Source organism: Thunnus albacares, chromosome 11 (genome assembly GCF_914725855.1).
Source record: "Thunnus albacares chromosome 11, fThuAlb1.1, whole genome shotgun sequence".
NCBI classification, from domain to species: Eukaryota; Metazoa; Chordata; class Actinopteri; order Scombriformes; family Scombridae; genus Thunnus; species Thunnus albacares.
The window spans coordinates 22,062,130-22,078,711 of record NC_058116.1 but is presented as its reverse complement, the minus strand read 5'-3'; the positions used below and the strand labels follow the sequence as shown (position 1 = coordinate 22,078,711).

General features: G+C 38.8%; 1 protein-coding gene across 2 annotated transcripts; it reads right to left on the bottom strand.

The window, feature by feature from the left end:
* Positions 1-3,032: 3,032 nt before the first annotated feature.
* gtf2e1 (general transcription factor IIE, polypeptide 1, alpha) lies at positions 3,033-16,570 on the bottom strand. Of its 2 annotated transcripts, none has more exons than XM_044365285.1 (6): positions 16,373-16,570; positions 15,197-15,492; positions 14,861-15,018; positions 7,838-8,033; positions 6,496-6,734; positions 3,033-4,352 (listed from the first exon to the last, which is right to left on the bottom strand). In XM_044365285.1, exons 2-6 carry the CDS (start codon positions 15,484-15,486, stop codon positions 3,895-3,897), a joined length of 1,341 nt encoding a protein of 446 aa, XP_044221220.1. In that variant the 5' UTR covers positions 15,487-15,492; positions 16,373-16,570; the 3' UTR covers positions 3,033-3,894. The 2 variants fall into 2 exon arrangements, with proteins under 2 accessions (XP_044221220.1, XP_044221221.1); XM_044365286.1 differs by having other exon boundaries at positions 15,197-15,489.
* Between the last annotated feature and the right edge of the window lie 12 nt (positions 16,571-16,582).

Here is a 16,582-nt window from a genome sequence, read left to right as displayed (position 1 = left end):
GCCACCCATTTTGAACTTAAAAACAGCTCTTCAGAAACCAGTGGGTGACGTCACCGTGACTACGTCCATTTTTTTTTTTTTTACAGTCTACAGCCAATACACACATAATAATTCTGATTTGTGAGTTTTAAATTTCAAGGTCGGACAGAAAAACATTTTAATTCTTCTGAAAACTACAAGAAAAAAATCTGACTGTGTTGTGTGAGGATTCTCAGCTTAAGTTTTCATGTGAGAATAACATTAGCAGTGTAAATATACAGATGGGTGACAAATTGAAGGAAAAACCAGTACAGGCCTAAAAGCTTGACCCCTACAGTAGGGGGCTGTAGGGGGCATTTTGCTGGCATGGTTTGGGTCCACTTGTCCCCTTAGAGGGAGGATCACTGCAAATCACCTTTATCCTATGATGACACATTTCTATCCTGATGGGAGTGGTCTCTTCCAGGATGACAATGCCTCTATCCATAGGGCACCAGGGGTCACTGAATGGTTTGATGAGTATGAAAATGATGTGAATCATATGCTATGACCTTCACAGTCACCAGCTGTCAACCCAATTGAACACCTATGGGAGATTTCTGACTGACATGTTTGACAGTGCTCTCCACCACCATCATCAAAACACCAAATGAGGGAGTATCTTTTTGAAGAATGGTGTTCATCCCTCCAGTAGAGTTCCAGAGACTTGTAAAATCAATGCCAAGGCACATTGAAGCTGTTCTGGCGGCATGTGGTGACCCAACAACTTACTAAGACATTTTATGTCGGTTTTTCCTTTAATTTGTCACCCGTCTGTAGCTATTCAAAGTAATGGAACCATTTGATGACAACCATGTGGATGAGCAACTCAAGGTCAAATCATGAAATTTGATTTCTTGAAGAAATGACAATTATGTAATAAGTAGAAATATTGGAGGCATTGTATTCACACCCTTACTCAAAAAAAAAAGGAAAACTACACAATGTAAAGGTAAAACAAAAAAAAAAAAAAGACATCACACACTAGAGAGTTGTGAGGATTCATGTGAAATGGTTAGAACTGAGGATTTCTTTTACTCCAGTAAATATTGCTCAAAATGAAAGCAGAAACCACAGCGGGCACCATGGCAAGTGGTGCCCACTGTGTAGTTTAATCTTTTATTTCAAAAGCTCTGTTTTCTGTAAATGCCAGGCCCACATCAGTATTCAGACTTTGGCTTTAAGGTGAAATTGTCCCCATTATGAGTAGGTGACCCAGTGCTGTAGGTTATTGTGGTTACATCAAAGCAGTCATTATTTGGAAAGCCATACAACAAAGCCCTGAATGTCCTGCTGGAACACATCTATAGGAGCAGCTGGGATGCGTTTGCCCAGTAGGGAATCCCTCAAGAAATAACTGTCACTTGGATGTGACCTGACAAGACAGGAAAGGTCTTACTAAGAAGATATGAGGATCATGAAGTGGAATGGAATAAAATACATTTTTTCACCAAAGAGCCCATTTAGCTTTCCTTGTTGTTTTCTCTGTTGTATTACTTGTAATAACTTTGGTGATCACCTGACTTTTAATTTCACGCCATCATCAGGTCTGATTCTTAATTTGTCTGATACTTTGGTTTATGATCAAATACCTGCCAAACTAATGACATTTCCATCAGCCTCAGCTGTTGTTTGAGTAGTAGTATTTAGTGCTAAATTGCCAATATTAGCATGCTAACACACTGAACTAACATGCTAGCATTTATGTCAAAGTGCCGCTGTGCCTAAGTGAAGACATGACAACTAGCATGGCTGTGGACACTTCTTACCATCTTATTTTTGTCATTTTTTGGCACTTTTAGAAAATCATGAATTGTAAGAGGGGGAAATTAAGAGAGAAAACATGTAACAATTAGACATCATCATGTGGACGTATTTATAGTATATAGTGTAATTTCTTTTAAATTAAAAAAATGTTTTTTAAAATGCAGTATAAATATTTGTCCAAGAATTTTAATCCATCTGACATCATCCAACCCAGTGATACTGTGTGAAATCAGTTTGAAATCAGGTATTTTTTTTTGCACATATTTCACATGTAATTGAAATTTATTCTATAAACATTTGTAAAAATAAAAAAATATCACTACTTTAGTACAATAAAGACATTATTTACAAATAAAGTCTCCCTAAATTAAAAATGTGTTTTTCTTGTTCCTTCACTTGGATGTTTGAGCTTCACTGTGCAGAGTTTGACACTAGAATGTGTCATTTTAAATCTGAGTTTAAGACGGTTACCTACAAGCATGATTTATGACATCACGACTACACAAAAAGCCAATCCTGGTGCAGTACGCAATTTACACACGTGATGTGGAAACTCAAAACCTTTAGTACACTTAATCTGAGAATGGACTTGAGTTAAGTAGGAGGCATCTTGTGTCCAGCTGTTAAAAAATTATCAACTGCTGGGAAGTTATTTACATATTCAGAGTGCAGTATTTTTCTGTCATAAAACATAACTGGAGGGGATATTTAAACTTATTTGATTTTAAAATAATTTTGGAATACAAATATGTGCAAAATCCCACAAGGAATAAAAAACATTTTTCATACCACTGAAAATAACTGTGATGAGAGCACCACATTTGTTTCTTTTGTGCTTTAGAAGGAGTAATGTGGCAGAACCAATGGCCACTTGACACAGTAAAGTAGCAGCTGATAGGAGGCATTATACTGTGTAGAGAATAAAAGCAAACACATACACGACTGTATGTCATGAACAGTAAAAATGAATATATATGAATAAATTTCAAATAACTGATAAAAAATGTATGCAAAAGTAGGAGCACTCTTTGTTCTCTTCTCTCTAATAAATATTTAATCAAAGTTTCAAATGTTTTGTTGCTCAGATCTTTGAATAATGATTCAGAACTGTAGTAATTATGGCTTTTGTCACAAATGTCAAAGTGCTCCCTTATTGTATATTGTAAATTGCTAGCAAGTCTAAATGTTGGTACACAATACTCACATTCATCAATCTCTGTACACAAATTATTACACTTCCATGCACATTGTTGATACTGCAGTATCTTTTATTACAGATTACTCAGAATAACAAATGTTTTACTGTTAACCACAACAATTTACCCATATCTTCGTTTTTGTATTTCACATTTGCCTGAGATTTTAAATCCAGTCTGTGGTCCTATTTCAGAAAAAAAAACAAAAAAAAAAACAGAAGATATTCAGTTTACCACCTTTTCTACACTGGCAGTGTAGTGAAAGAAGCACAGCAGCAGCTTCAGTCATCTGTCAGTGTCACACTGCATGTGTTCAGCCACTGTACTGCTGCGCACTCGGCATCACTCACAGCCCAACACATCAATGTAGTCATGAGCTTAAGTCAGAATGAAACAGACTTGAAGCATAGAAATATACACTTCTAAGTAGACAGCTGTATTGATTCAAATTGAAGCAAATCTGTTTCGTCAGACATGTGAGAGATGGATGGCTGAAAACGCGGCTGAAACGAGACTGGTGTAGACAGACAGTTCAACTTACAGCTGAAATGAAGATAAAACACAGTAAGAAAAAACAAGTTGGCACTCAGTGCACAGATTTCAGCTGGATAGCTCCCTTCTTGGTTGTTGAGTTTAGAAAATACTTGAGACAGAATACTAAAAGTGTGACACAACACTGTCGAAGAGTGTGATTGGTTCTTATAATGAAAGAGCATAAAGCTGACTGTAAATACTTCTTGAGCAGCGTCTTCCTTCTTCTTGAAAAGTTGTTCTTAAAAACTTTGCCTCCGATATTGACAGCGTGAGACAACAGAAGTATATATTCAGGACTTAAATGCCAATCCATCAAATTGTTTTGCTGTGTGTGTGTGTGTGTGTGTGTGTAAATACATGTGTATATATTTGTGTGTATTCAGAAGTACATATCCTGGAAGAGGTTTCGTCCCATTTCAATGTAGGCCTCCTTCTCCTGTGCGGACATCTGCTCCACTAGCTCTGGCCTCTGGCTCACTTCTCGGTATGAGAACGACCGGCCTCCCACCATCACCATTGGCTCATCTCCCACCTCCTCAAAGTCATCATCCTCCTCCTCCTCCTCCTCCTCAGCACCCCGATACTTAGTAGCTGTGGCAGCGGGAGGACCTGAAGGAGAGTCGTCATCCGATTCGCTGGTGTCGCTCTCTGAGTCGCTGGCATTAGCCGTGGCGGAGGTAAGCCCCTTGGCTGCGGCGCTTGCTCCGCCTCCACCTGCTGCTGCCACACCCCTCTTCTCATGGATGAGCAGGGCACGCATCACTTCCTCATTTTCATCTGACTGACCAATTCCAAGACCAGCTGCTCCATCTTGGGCTCCGGGTACAACGTCTCCACCTGTGGAAACAAACATTTCTTATTAAAATTAGAAATAAATCCAACCCTGAAATTATTGATTCTAACAACTTCTTCTGGAATTTAGGTTTAGCTGCTCGTGCCTGGAACAAGACATCAAGGTCTTATGATGGGGTATGGTGGGTCTATCTAGAATCTTATCTCACAGCCTCATAAAGCAATACTTATTACAGGTCACTACCTGACATTGCAGTATCTTTTTTTTCTGCAATATATATTGTGGTATGAAAAAATACAGGAAATTTCAGCAGATACATGCAGTGTGTTATTCATATACAGATATACAATCATAAAGAATCATAATTTTTATCATTTGGGTACTTTACAAGTCTTTCCTCTTCTAACAAAACACAACCCAACCTCCTACTTCCATCCAACTTGGTTCAATCCTCTGCCACCCCTTCAAAAATCAGTGTGGACTCCTACACACACACACACACACACACACAACTCTCAAACTGAAGCAACAAACAGATTTATCTATATACGCTGGCAAGATGTAAGTATAGATAGATCTGGATACTGCAAGTTTTGTGTGTTAAGTGTTTCTTACATTAGGGCATGGACCAGCCCCCGTGACAGTAACTTTTTAACCAGCACAGGGACGAGGTGCTGCTGATAAACGGGAATACAAGCACTCAAAAGCTGAACTTAACGCCTGCCTCTATCATCCAGACGTCATTATCTATGACAGTAGCTGCGTTGTGTGCATGTTTACAGCCAGGTGATATGCAGACTCTGCATGCACAACGATCAGTTTGCTATGTGCTTTGCATGGTGAAGGGCTGCACTCGATCAGTTTATCAAACAACCAACAAACAGGCAGCGCTCATTTTCAGGTTGTGGTAGCTGACTGGTGGGACTTGCTTTGGTTGTTTGATAAATTGATGAAGTGCACCCCTCCACCAGAGCACATTAGGAACTGATCAAACTCCAAGAGCCCTTAAATCAGACTAAATTATGTAATATCAGCCAGACTTTTCTTGTAGATTAGTCATGGAAAATGAGAACCTTGCAAGTTTTCCTTTTGTATCAAGCAACAAAAAGTTGTAGCGTGACGTGTTTGAGTTAATTTGCCTTACTTGACATTAAGCATCCTGCAATGTGATTATCGTGATGTCGATGCTGAAACGTTATATTGTACAGCCCTGTTTTAAACCTGCTCATCTCCAGATGCCATTTCTGTTATTACAGACAGATGCACAGAGAACCAGGACCTTCAGAACGCGTAATTCTTGTAATTTCCACAAGAATGGATTTCATTAATGAGGAATCCTTGCTCAGCCATGCACTAATCAAGTGTCTGATTATTTCAATTATGCAATTACGGTTCAATAGCAGTCTGGCCAGGACTGACTGCCTAACTTGGTGAAGTCCTTGGCAGATGGAGATGACCAGCGTTGACCTGCGATGGCCAGTTTCGACTACAAAGAGAGCGGGGATTGAAATTTAAGGTCAGAGAAGAGAAGTCAAATGTGTGGGTTTGGGTTGGGCTTGTTGCAGTACATCCAGACTATCATCTTACTGTTTTCTGAAAAACCAAGTACATTCAGAAAGCTTCACCATGACATTACATGGCTGTAATGTCTTATTTAAGCCTGTGTGTGAAATGTCTGCCTATTAATTACATTTTCAGTGTACAACCAAGCTTCTCTGTGTCAAAGCCTTTGTTCAATGTTCAATATGTAGACTTGTGGACACCTTTCGAAAGTCATTAACGTGAGTATTTGGCGGTGTATGGGAGAACTATGTGAACACTGCAACAAGCATAGGATTTAAAAAGACCCTTGACAGAACAGAGGACAAAAACACACTTGCAGACAGGTAAGAGGGGAGGTATCAATGGGCTTTCAGACCAGAAGCACAATTGCACATTGCCTGTGTGACTATGATGGACAAGATGGTGGTAAAAGTATGAGATATTATACAATTCTTCATACTCTGACTTACAATATTAAATTCTCCAGGAAACTGAGGCATTACAAGCAAAAAAGATATAGACTGTCTTGATTTCCATAGAAAAGACTTTATACCACCAGAGTAATGTGAAAGACGCTATAATTGCACATAAATTCTACACACAGTAACTTAATGACTGGGTGTAGTGAAAGAAAACCTCACTTACGGCTCTTGAGGATGTCAGGCTCGCTGTAAGCCCCCTGCACGGTGCTCTGGGTCAACCAGACGGGCCTCTCTTTAGGTGCCTTGCCCTCGTTGGCCTGTTTCTGCTGGTCTTCCTGCTCCTCCATACTGATAACCACATTCTGGGTGTACAGGTCAGCGTAGGCCGAGCCTTTGTTAGACCAGGCTTCACGGTGTGGGCCGCCTGCGGAGTTTCCTGCAGATGCTGCAGCACGTTCGCGGCTAGGTGAAAGAAAAGTTTGTGAAAAGTCAGTAGATGATACGGGTCGTCCTTTTTTGTTAACTGAAATTAGGTGCAGGTGGTAGGCTGTGACCTGAATGTTAAACTTCAACTGAATGCTGAATTTTGGGTAAGTACACTACACTTCATTCTATGATTTCTTGCAAGTGGACTGGCTTTTTACTGGCTTGAGAGTGAAGCAACATTGTGGGGGAAATATTTGTGTTCCCTGGGTCATTCTCTGGTCATTCTCCATCCTGGGAGTAGTAGGTCATGACCTGTCTCTTTCAGAGTGGTTCATCTCTCTATCTACTGAGGTTAGCTGGGGTAAGCAGCTGTCTTGATAAGGCTGGCTGGGTCCTATGGCGACCAAGGTCGAGTGGAGATATGCTGTGCTTTGTGTAGACGGTCAGACTGGTCTCCTCTTAGAATGTATAGCATGTGACCTGTATACGGACTACGTGGCATCAGTTAATGTTAGTCAGCATAATGTCTTGTTTATTATTCAATACCCAATGGATGAGAGAAGAATAACCTTATTTGGACAGGTAGAAAGGGTAAGGATTTGGTGAAGGGTTTAAACGCTCTTGTCCGGAAGCAGACCGCAGAACTGAGTGGCATTGCAGTGTTTTCACTTGTACTATAACTCTGTTCTCCTTGATCAGGCTTCAATAAATGCTCCTGTGTAAGACATTGTGGTCTCCTGACAAATCCTTTACTTTGGGTTAACCAGCTCTCCATCAGTTCCTTCACACACATTTGTGAGAGATTAAGTTTAATAATGCACCTCTGCTGGTAATTCATTTGTGCAAATAGCCTTGAACGAACGTCAAAAGCTGAATTAATAATTGCAAACATGGAAAATGGAATGCATTCAAGCTAAATCACAGAACTGTTTCAATTCTGGATTACTCCTGTGGCTTAATAGAGTAGAAAGCCATTGTGGCACCAAATGTTATGGAGCTGAGCCATTATTGCTGTGAAGAGAGGTGTACTCAAATCTGTTTTTAATGAAACTGCCCCATGACGTGACTCTTGAAGACTGATGTTATGCTGACTAAGGGGAATAAGTAGTGTATTTCTGTGAGACTTGTCAGAAACTGACCTCTGTTTGAGGGCAGGGATCTCAGTAGGCTCTGGCTCTAGCAGGTCATGGGACAAGTTGACATCTTCGGTCTCGCGTAGCAGTGCGTAGATGGGTTCAATCTGCTCATTGAAGCGTGCCACCGGTGTCCTGGCGTCAGGACAGACAGACTCATCCTCTTCTACCTCAGTCTGGCAGAAGGTGCAGCGAAATGTACCTGTGGGTAAAGATGGAAAACTACTTAAAACAAGTAAGAGGGGAGGTTCAGCTAACATGCCTGGCTAAAGCAGACATCATGTAATGACAATCTAGGGACAAGCCTCTTAGGCATTGCTTTTGCTTTTAGCCCAAAAAACCACTTATAGATATGAGTAGTGAGCAATGTGTTGTGGTTTTAACCAAAATGTGTGCTTGTTTTTCCACTGAGAAGGCTCCAAATAATGTGTTTCTCTCAATGTGTGTTGCTGCAGCTTTACTTTATTTTAGAAGTGACTTTGCGTCACACTAAATTGAACATACATTCACAACCTGAGATAAATGTACAGTCACATACACGTACAAGTACTGCCTCACCACGTATGTTCCCTCTTAATTTTGAGATATAAATCACACACTGTATGGAAAAGCCAACCATTCTTGGGGTCAAAATGTATATCACAATGAACCATCACACCATTTGCTATTTTGTATGGATTTCATGTATGCTGTTGTACAAAGAAACTTGTATAACTGACATTTTGGATTCAGTAACCCATTCTGTGATACCCCGGTTCCATGCTACACTCCACATCTAATTGACAGAAGATTGCAAAGATATTTAAATCTCTGAATAAATACAAATGAAGCCTGCCAGTCAGGTGATTTTTACTCCATTCCAACACCTCCCAAACAAAACACACTATTTACTAGGGAGGTCCTGATCAAGTTCTTTTGGCCCCAATCCTGATAGGAGTTAATTAATTTTGGGTATCTGCCAATACTAAGAAGGAGAGCAGAAAAGTCACAGGAAAGTCAGAAAAAACACAGAAAAGTACAGTAAAGAAAGGATTTGCATTTGATCTGGTTTATTTTTGCCAATACAGATCCGTTAAAATATGTTCTGCATCAGCTCGAGACATCCCTAATTTTTACAAACAAAACAATAAGCCATAATTCTCTAGGCCAGTGGTTTCCAGTTGGAGGGTCACAGTCCAAAAGGGGATCACAGCTCAACTTTGGATCAAACAATCTAGAAGAATAACACATTTCCACACAGCATACTAATTTTGAAGTATGATTTCCCCCTGCATAGTGACTGGTGGTGACATGCTGTACAAGCTTTAAGTCATGTAGCCTGGCTAGCAAGGAAACTTAGTCCTGCAAATGTACGGCCTTCCATGTCATAGTTGTTCCTCAGATGAAAGAATGTATGACAGGAATTAAACTTTTTCCTTACAAGTGTGTTATATAAAGCAAAGCACTGGTTTGGTTGTTTTTTGAGCAACTGCCCTTTTCTTTTCCTACTACATTTTGCTTTACTTCTTTACAAACTTATAACCCCAAATTGTACTTCATTTACTTGTATTTTCATTTCATAAATAAAACTAAATGAGTGTCAAGTTAATCTTTGTGTAGACTATCACTTAATTAGTAATGAGAGATGTAGACCTTGTGGGCTAGACCAGTTGGTAAACACCACTCTAGGACTTGTTGTGTTGAATACTTTTCACAGCTAATGACACTGCAGGCTGTCTTGCCAAAGGTAATCAGAAATGTTAGTTTATTCCATTGTGATAATCCTTTTCTGGAGGATAATTTTATATACATTTCATTGAGGCTTTGAGTGAGGCTTTTGGGACATACACACACACACGCATAAGAGAAGGGCATGTTCAACCATCTGCTTTGCTGGCTGATTTCAGTGTCAATAACGGGAACTGTTCCAGCATTAGCACAGACCCCACGTCTACCTTTTGTGTATGTGTGAGATTAAAAAAAGTGTGTGTGTGTGTGTGTGTGTGTGTGTGTGTGTGTGTGTTGGGCAGGTGGGGGGTGAGTGAGAGAGGCAGAGGGAAAAAGAAGACGCACATGTGCTACAGTGTTAGATATAAGAAAGGACATTCACATATAAAATGAAATGAGACAGTATTTGCAAATATTCCCTCAGTTTCTAAACCATTTGGACTCTTAAGCCTTTCAGGACTTTTAAATGGAAAAGAACTTGACCCTCATCAATCCATGTGGTAAACAGCTGAAGTAGTGCCTTCTTTTAATTTACATGAATTTAAGATAATATGTTGTCATTTGCATAAGATGTATTTCATGTGTTTAAAAAAAGACCAAACACAGCACTACTGTTATGACGTTGTTATTCAAATAATTATTATTAATGGGCACTGCTGTTTCAGTGAATCGAATCCTGTAACTGTACCGTATACATAATGTGCACCTGTATTTAGAAGTGAATTTAAAAGGTCAATTAAAGCAAATAACATGGATCAAGTTGAAGAAAGGCTTAGTTATTTTCTTTTCTCTGTATCGCAATAAATTAAAGAATGTAAACATCATTACTTCCCCTATAAATGATGGATCGGCATCAAAATTTAGTATCAAAATTTTTAAAAAGTTCTTAAAATAAGAGGGGGGGGGGGGAGGGGGGGGGGGGGTACATTCACAAAAGCAAGAGTGTTTCAGGCTCCTCTTTGTGGGTCAGAATGAGCTGGAAGACTAGCGATGTCATTTCCCATTCCTGTGAGTTTGCACAGAGTGTTGCTGGCCCTGCAGAAGTAACCGGTTTGCAGACTACCGCTATGTGAGATCCAGGTATTCTTTTTGTCAACCTGTCAGGGTGCCCGGTTACTGCCCCCACAGCGAGATTTGATACCAATAGAGATATGTTGAAACGAGAAACCAGTGCACAGGAACTGGCAAGATGATGACAGATGCGTCAACAGGAAGACGCTGACGGTTCCAAAACAGTACCAGCAAGCTGAGAATGTGTTGGGTTTTTTTTTTCCCCCAGTGTGAAATTTACACCGTCTATAAAATGCATTTATTCTCTGTGGCATTACTGTGCATTTTCTTTCCTCAATTTATATAGCATTTTCATGACTCATCCCTGACAATGTGATATGCCCATATTTTTAAATTTCTATTCTAAACTGACTGGTAGGATATGTTGAAACAAGAAACCAGCACACAGGAACAATTGTCTGACAACAAAGAAACATGTTGTCAGAAGATCTGGGGTTTGTACTTTGTATGGACATTTGTAGGCAATGTGCAGCTTAACATCACATGCACAACACACAATCAACTTTTAATTTTCCTGTCTGACTGATAAACCTTAAAATTGGTCAACTCAGGACATTGTAATAAGATTTTAGGATGCAGTGTTTTTACTTAATAATGCTGGAGCACAGTGTGAAATAGCTTTATCACCTGTAGGTGACATGAGACTTTATACTTTTTCCACTGTAAAAGAACAGAACAAATCCTGATATTAACAATAAATAAATAAATAAACAAAAATGAAAAAAGAAAGATCTGGTACGTGTTCTTGTACACTTGCTCCAGTATATTAAATTATAACATGTTGTTGTGCAGCTAAAGGAGAGATTTATATGGCTGACTTTGGCTTAAAGTCAAAATAAAAACTTTATTTCAACCACATCATGTTTATTTCAGCTTCTGCAGTGATGCGAGCTCCAAAATTTCAATTATATGAGAGAATTCAATAGTGGATTCATATTCAATAAGATGGTAGCAAAAAAAAACATGAGCCTAGTTTTCAGAGTCTCAACCAATAAACTATTTTTCACAATGAAAACAGAGATGAACATTTGGTGAAAAGCAAGCAAGACATGGCTATCGTATTTGAAATGCCTCTCTGTGGATCCTAGCAACAGTGCTGGTTAACCAGAAGTTAACCTTCGGATTGGCAGACGATGCAAGTACTGTGCCTCATTCTGACAGACTGAGAAGGAATTCAATTTATGAATGAACATGAGGAAGAGCTCTCCTTAAAGTACAAGGAACATACACATCATCATCATCCAACAAGCACAAGGTATTTCAGACAAAAACAGGGTTTTAAGCATCCGTTTTCATGCATTGTTAGAAAGCAATAAAAAACATATCTTGGTCATATATTTAACTGAAACTCCCACCACCACCATACTCTGGGGAGATGCTTTCAATTTGTCTAATAGGCGAACACATTCAATTCAATGACATGCCACAGTCTCATACCCAGACCCTCTTACATGCAATTATTATAAATAATATCTGTTAACATTTGTTATATGTATGTGATTTTAACATCATGCCACAGAAAGTATTACTTCCATTAACTGGGAATTTTGTATAATCAGGGAATCTGCTATTTGAATTAATAGTGAAAAATACCAAAAAAATTACATGTTCTATGACAACATGAACACTGCATGTATCTACCTGCTAAAGCTGTGAATGATTAAATAATAACCCTTGAAGATTTCACTGGGACTGGGATTCCTATTCAGTTGAGCAAGCACTGGTGACTCAAGCAAGGTGGCTGTGTCCCAGTGTGAGCCAACAGTATGTGCCCTAATGCCATAGCTATTTAGCGTCCTCTTCCCTTTTAATTCTGCATATCCCCACCCACAGTCTGTCTGAGATGACTAAGACTTTCTGATTGCTTCTGTTATAAACAGGTCAAACGCTTGCACAAACACACAATAATGGATAAGTTCTAGGGATAAGTGAGTGACGTGACGTCCATTTGGAAGCAACGTTGTAGACAGCTGCTGGCTTTTATTCAAGCAGAGTGACAATCAGTGTCAGAAAGACAGACAGAAAGAAAAGAGTATTAGGGGAGAGATGGTTAGAGTGAGAGGAATAAAGTGATTTAAACGAGTAGGTTAGGACAATAGAAAGCATATTACCAAGGTATCTTTTTGTAGTTTTTCTATTTTTAATCAGCCAACCTGTCAGTATCACTGCATTTCTCAGAATCAATATTTCTTAGAAGGCTGAGAGAGGTCCTAAGGACCAAGTGCAGTTTGTCCATCTCTCTTGTGATGAGGAAGTCAAATTAACCCATCAAAAAGCTAACATATTTTCTTGTACTATGATTAGAATTCAGAAATAAAATGCATCTTTTATAAACTGCTGCATGCATCATGGAAGGATGAACTAGCCTATGAGCTGACAACACTATTTCATTAGATTATTTCATTAATCAAGACTAAATTTTCAAATCATATTTTTCAATCATCATTCAGGAGTAAAATGTGAATTGTCATCAGATGTGTCCAACTTACAATGTGGCATTTCAGTGGCATCAGGTTAACCCTAACCCATCCCATAAGATTATTAAATGTAATGCTAGGCCTGCCTCAAAACAAAATGAAGAGTACACTGATGGTAAACTTTGACATATTAGACTGCTAATTTGGTGAAGGTGCTATGCCTGCTAGCTTACACTGGACCACTTGCACTGCCATTTAGCCTAATGAGCCCCAATTAGGGATTCAATTAGCATTCACTTACTGCTAATAGTAAACACTGAAGTGTTTTTCAACTTTATGGTCTGAGAATTTTAAGTATACAGTTAAAGACAAAACTAAACACCTCAAGTTCCATATTTTAACATTTGTCTGAACCTGAACTCAGGGAAAATTCAACTTTAAAATATGTAAAAATAAAATGGCCTGGGGGAAACTGGGGGGGACATCTAGATATGGAGGCTCCAATGCACAACTTCACTCACAAAAAGGATGTTGACAGACTGGGGACGTGAACATATTTTTAAATGAGCACCGTAATTTTGCTCTTATTAGGGACTTCATGTACTAAACCAATCTGTTAGTGAAACTATCTGAGTAGACAGTTTGACTGATGTTACACTGAGCACTGACTGCCATCTAGAGGTATACTGCCAAGGACACTATGAAACATAGGGTGCTGACAATTTATATGATATATATAAATATTATGCCAGTTATATTTTTACATTATCATCATCATCATCTTGGGGTACAAGTAAACCTAATAAAACGTCTACCTTGGCAATGACCAGGTCCTTTATTTTGAAAAGATAAGTCTATTGCCATACATTTTAATTGTTCCACCCAACCTAAACTACTCATAATAAACATTTTATTGACCATTTAACTACCTTGTTTATTGTTTAAGGGGAATTGCGTAAATTAAGTTTTGTATGGCATAAGAATGTATAAAAATATTATAAAGGAGAAAAAAGCCATGCCAACATCATCATTATCAATTAGTAATCAAATTCCAGGTTTTAACACAACATATTTACGACCTTTTCAAAAGTATTCAAATCCAAGGACACTTGGCCACTTCTTTTGTACAAGTTAATATTTTTAAATACACTTAATGAGGAGCGCTGTTTTAACAAAGACAAAAGAAAACTTAAAACTGAACCAAGTGATATTTCCATGTACTCAGTTCCTCTGTTTTAGTTGGCTACACTGCCACAATAATGATGGAGTGTAGATTCATTATAATTTCTAATCTGGTGTTATATGGAGACTAAATAACACCAGACATTTCATAGTGTAACTGGGTCTGAGGTTTTGCCAACGAAGGAGGACATAATGCACAATGTCCTCTTTCAAAGGAATCACGATTTTTCGAAAAAGAAAAGGCATACAAGCATTCTGCATCCCTTTCTAGCTCTGCAACACAACAATCATAAAGTCCTAATTCTCCTTGCTCCTATTTATTCTCCATCTTGCTCTTTAAAACCTTTCAATGTTATCATGGTGCTATGGTCTTGGCATAATAGTAATCAAGAGCCATCTTCAAGTCAGTCATTTAAAAAGGTATGATTCTTCCTCTAGAACTGTATGCTGCCAAACTTTGTCACCAGTTCACACACTGAAAAAAAAAAAACTATAAATCACATCTAATCATATTATTGTACTAAACCATACTATACATAATAAGGTCAAATTTTAGTGCCAGATTAGTTTCTCATATTGAAACAGAATTAAAGATCAACACCACCAATGTGCTACTGGTCTGTAAGGAACATGCACTTTGCTTAAAGTTTACCTGTCATAGGGTCAAACAACTGGTTGGCCTCTAGGTCGGTGAAGGTGGAGAAGCAGCAGGGACACCGGAAAGAAGCACGGTTGGTGGAGTCTCGCTCATCTGTCTCAATGCGCCGTCGCATGTGGTCCAATTTATACTTGACCACATTTACCAGTACCCTATAAAAATCAGACAAAGCGTTGTTGAGTGCAACACATTGACTTGGGAGGATACACTGTCTTTGATGTGGTTGCCAATTTAAAGAACTGAAATTCACAGCAGGAGAAGTTTAGGACACCATGTCTATCAGTTGCGCTGACTATGCAGACCAGAAAGGGAAACATAAACATTAATAACCTGTAATTGATGAAATAGTAGTTGTGTCGTGTTGTCTTGCCATCAGGGGCTGTCTCCACTCTCATGCGGCACTTGACAAACTTGTCAGATTTCAGAGTGTTGAGTACGGAGCGCAGCTGTTTACGGTCAAACTTGAGCAGCTCCAGCATGTCCTCCTCACGTACACAGGGGTTGCGGATCAGCACATCCAGGGCCAAGGCGTGCTCCACCCCATAGAAACCCCTTACGACCTGCTTGGCCAGCCGCTTAAGTGCTGCAGGGACCTCGGTCAGTAGCTGTGGTTCTATCATCTTCTGCTGTGGAGAGAGTTGGTTGAACAGGTTACGTTACTCAAAGCTTAGGGTGGCGATTAAGTGAAATTTAGAGTGAAAATTAAGATTTATGTAATAATATAAATACACTGAGGACATTTTAAGGTAAAGAAGATTCTAAATTCATTAGGGCTGCATCTAACTATTATTTTCATTATCAATGAATCTGTTGATTATTTTCTCAATTAAGCGATTGGTTGTTTGGTCCTTAAAATGATGAAAAATGTCGATAACTGTTTCTGTTTATAATATCTTGTTTTGTCCATAATCCAAAAACATTCAGTTTACTGTCACAGAAGACTAAAAAAACAGAAAACATTCACATTTGAGAAGCTGGAATCAGAGAATTTGGACATTTTCGTCTTTATAAAAATGACTCATAACGATAAATCGATTATCAAAATAGTTGGCGATGAATTTAATAGTTGGCAAAGAAGTGACTTATCGTTGCAGCTCTAATATTTATAATATCACTCCGTCCTTCCCCTTTTCTATTAACGTTTGGCTGAATGTTTCAACGTTAAGCATTAGTTACATAAAACAACTTTTAACATTGGTCCTGTTTAATTGTGTCGACTGCAGTGTGAGCTAAACACTATCAGACATATCTGGCTGTTTGATAGTAGCCACTTAGCTTAATGTTAGCAAGCTCAAACAAAGACAAAGAGACAAATAAGCTCCACATTGGTTGCAACTACTGGTGAGAATACTAGTTACTAACGTTACAGTCACTTTAACACTTAACTACATTCAGGTGTTGCTAGTGTAACGTTAACAGCTAACTTCACGTTAAGTTAACCGTTAACCAAACTTACAGCCATAATGAAGTTAGTTTGTATAAAACCGTTAGCCAGCCAAATTTTACCTGATTCTCTTTAAATTCCACAAACACGATAAAGAAGCCGCTTCCTTAAGTCATTTCAGAAGACACACAGCCTCAGGAGAGCTAAAATTCACAGGACATAGTTGCTCTTCTGAATCTATAAACTGCTAGGTTTTTTAGCATGCACTTTACTCATTTTGAGAAGACAGACAACCCCGGAAAGAAAACCAAAACCGTAACGAAATGACGATA

What these genes read in the sequence shown, in the direction of transcription:
- gtf2e1 (XM_044365285.1), bottom strand. Translation starts at nt 15,486, where the DNA reads ATGATAGAACCACAGCTACTGACCGAGGTCCCTGCAGCACTTAAGCGG. An exon ending in TACTATTTCATCAATTACAG is followed by an intron (nt 15,019 to 15,196) that starts GTTATTAATGTT and finishes TGATTTTTATAG; the next exon opens with GGTACTGGTAAATGTGGTCA. An exon ending in GTTGTTTGACCCTATGACAG is followed by an intron (nt 8,034 to 14,860) that starts GTAAACTTTAAG and finishes CTTTACCCACAG; the next exon opens with GTACATTTCGCTGCACCTTC.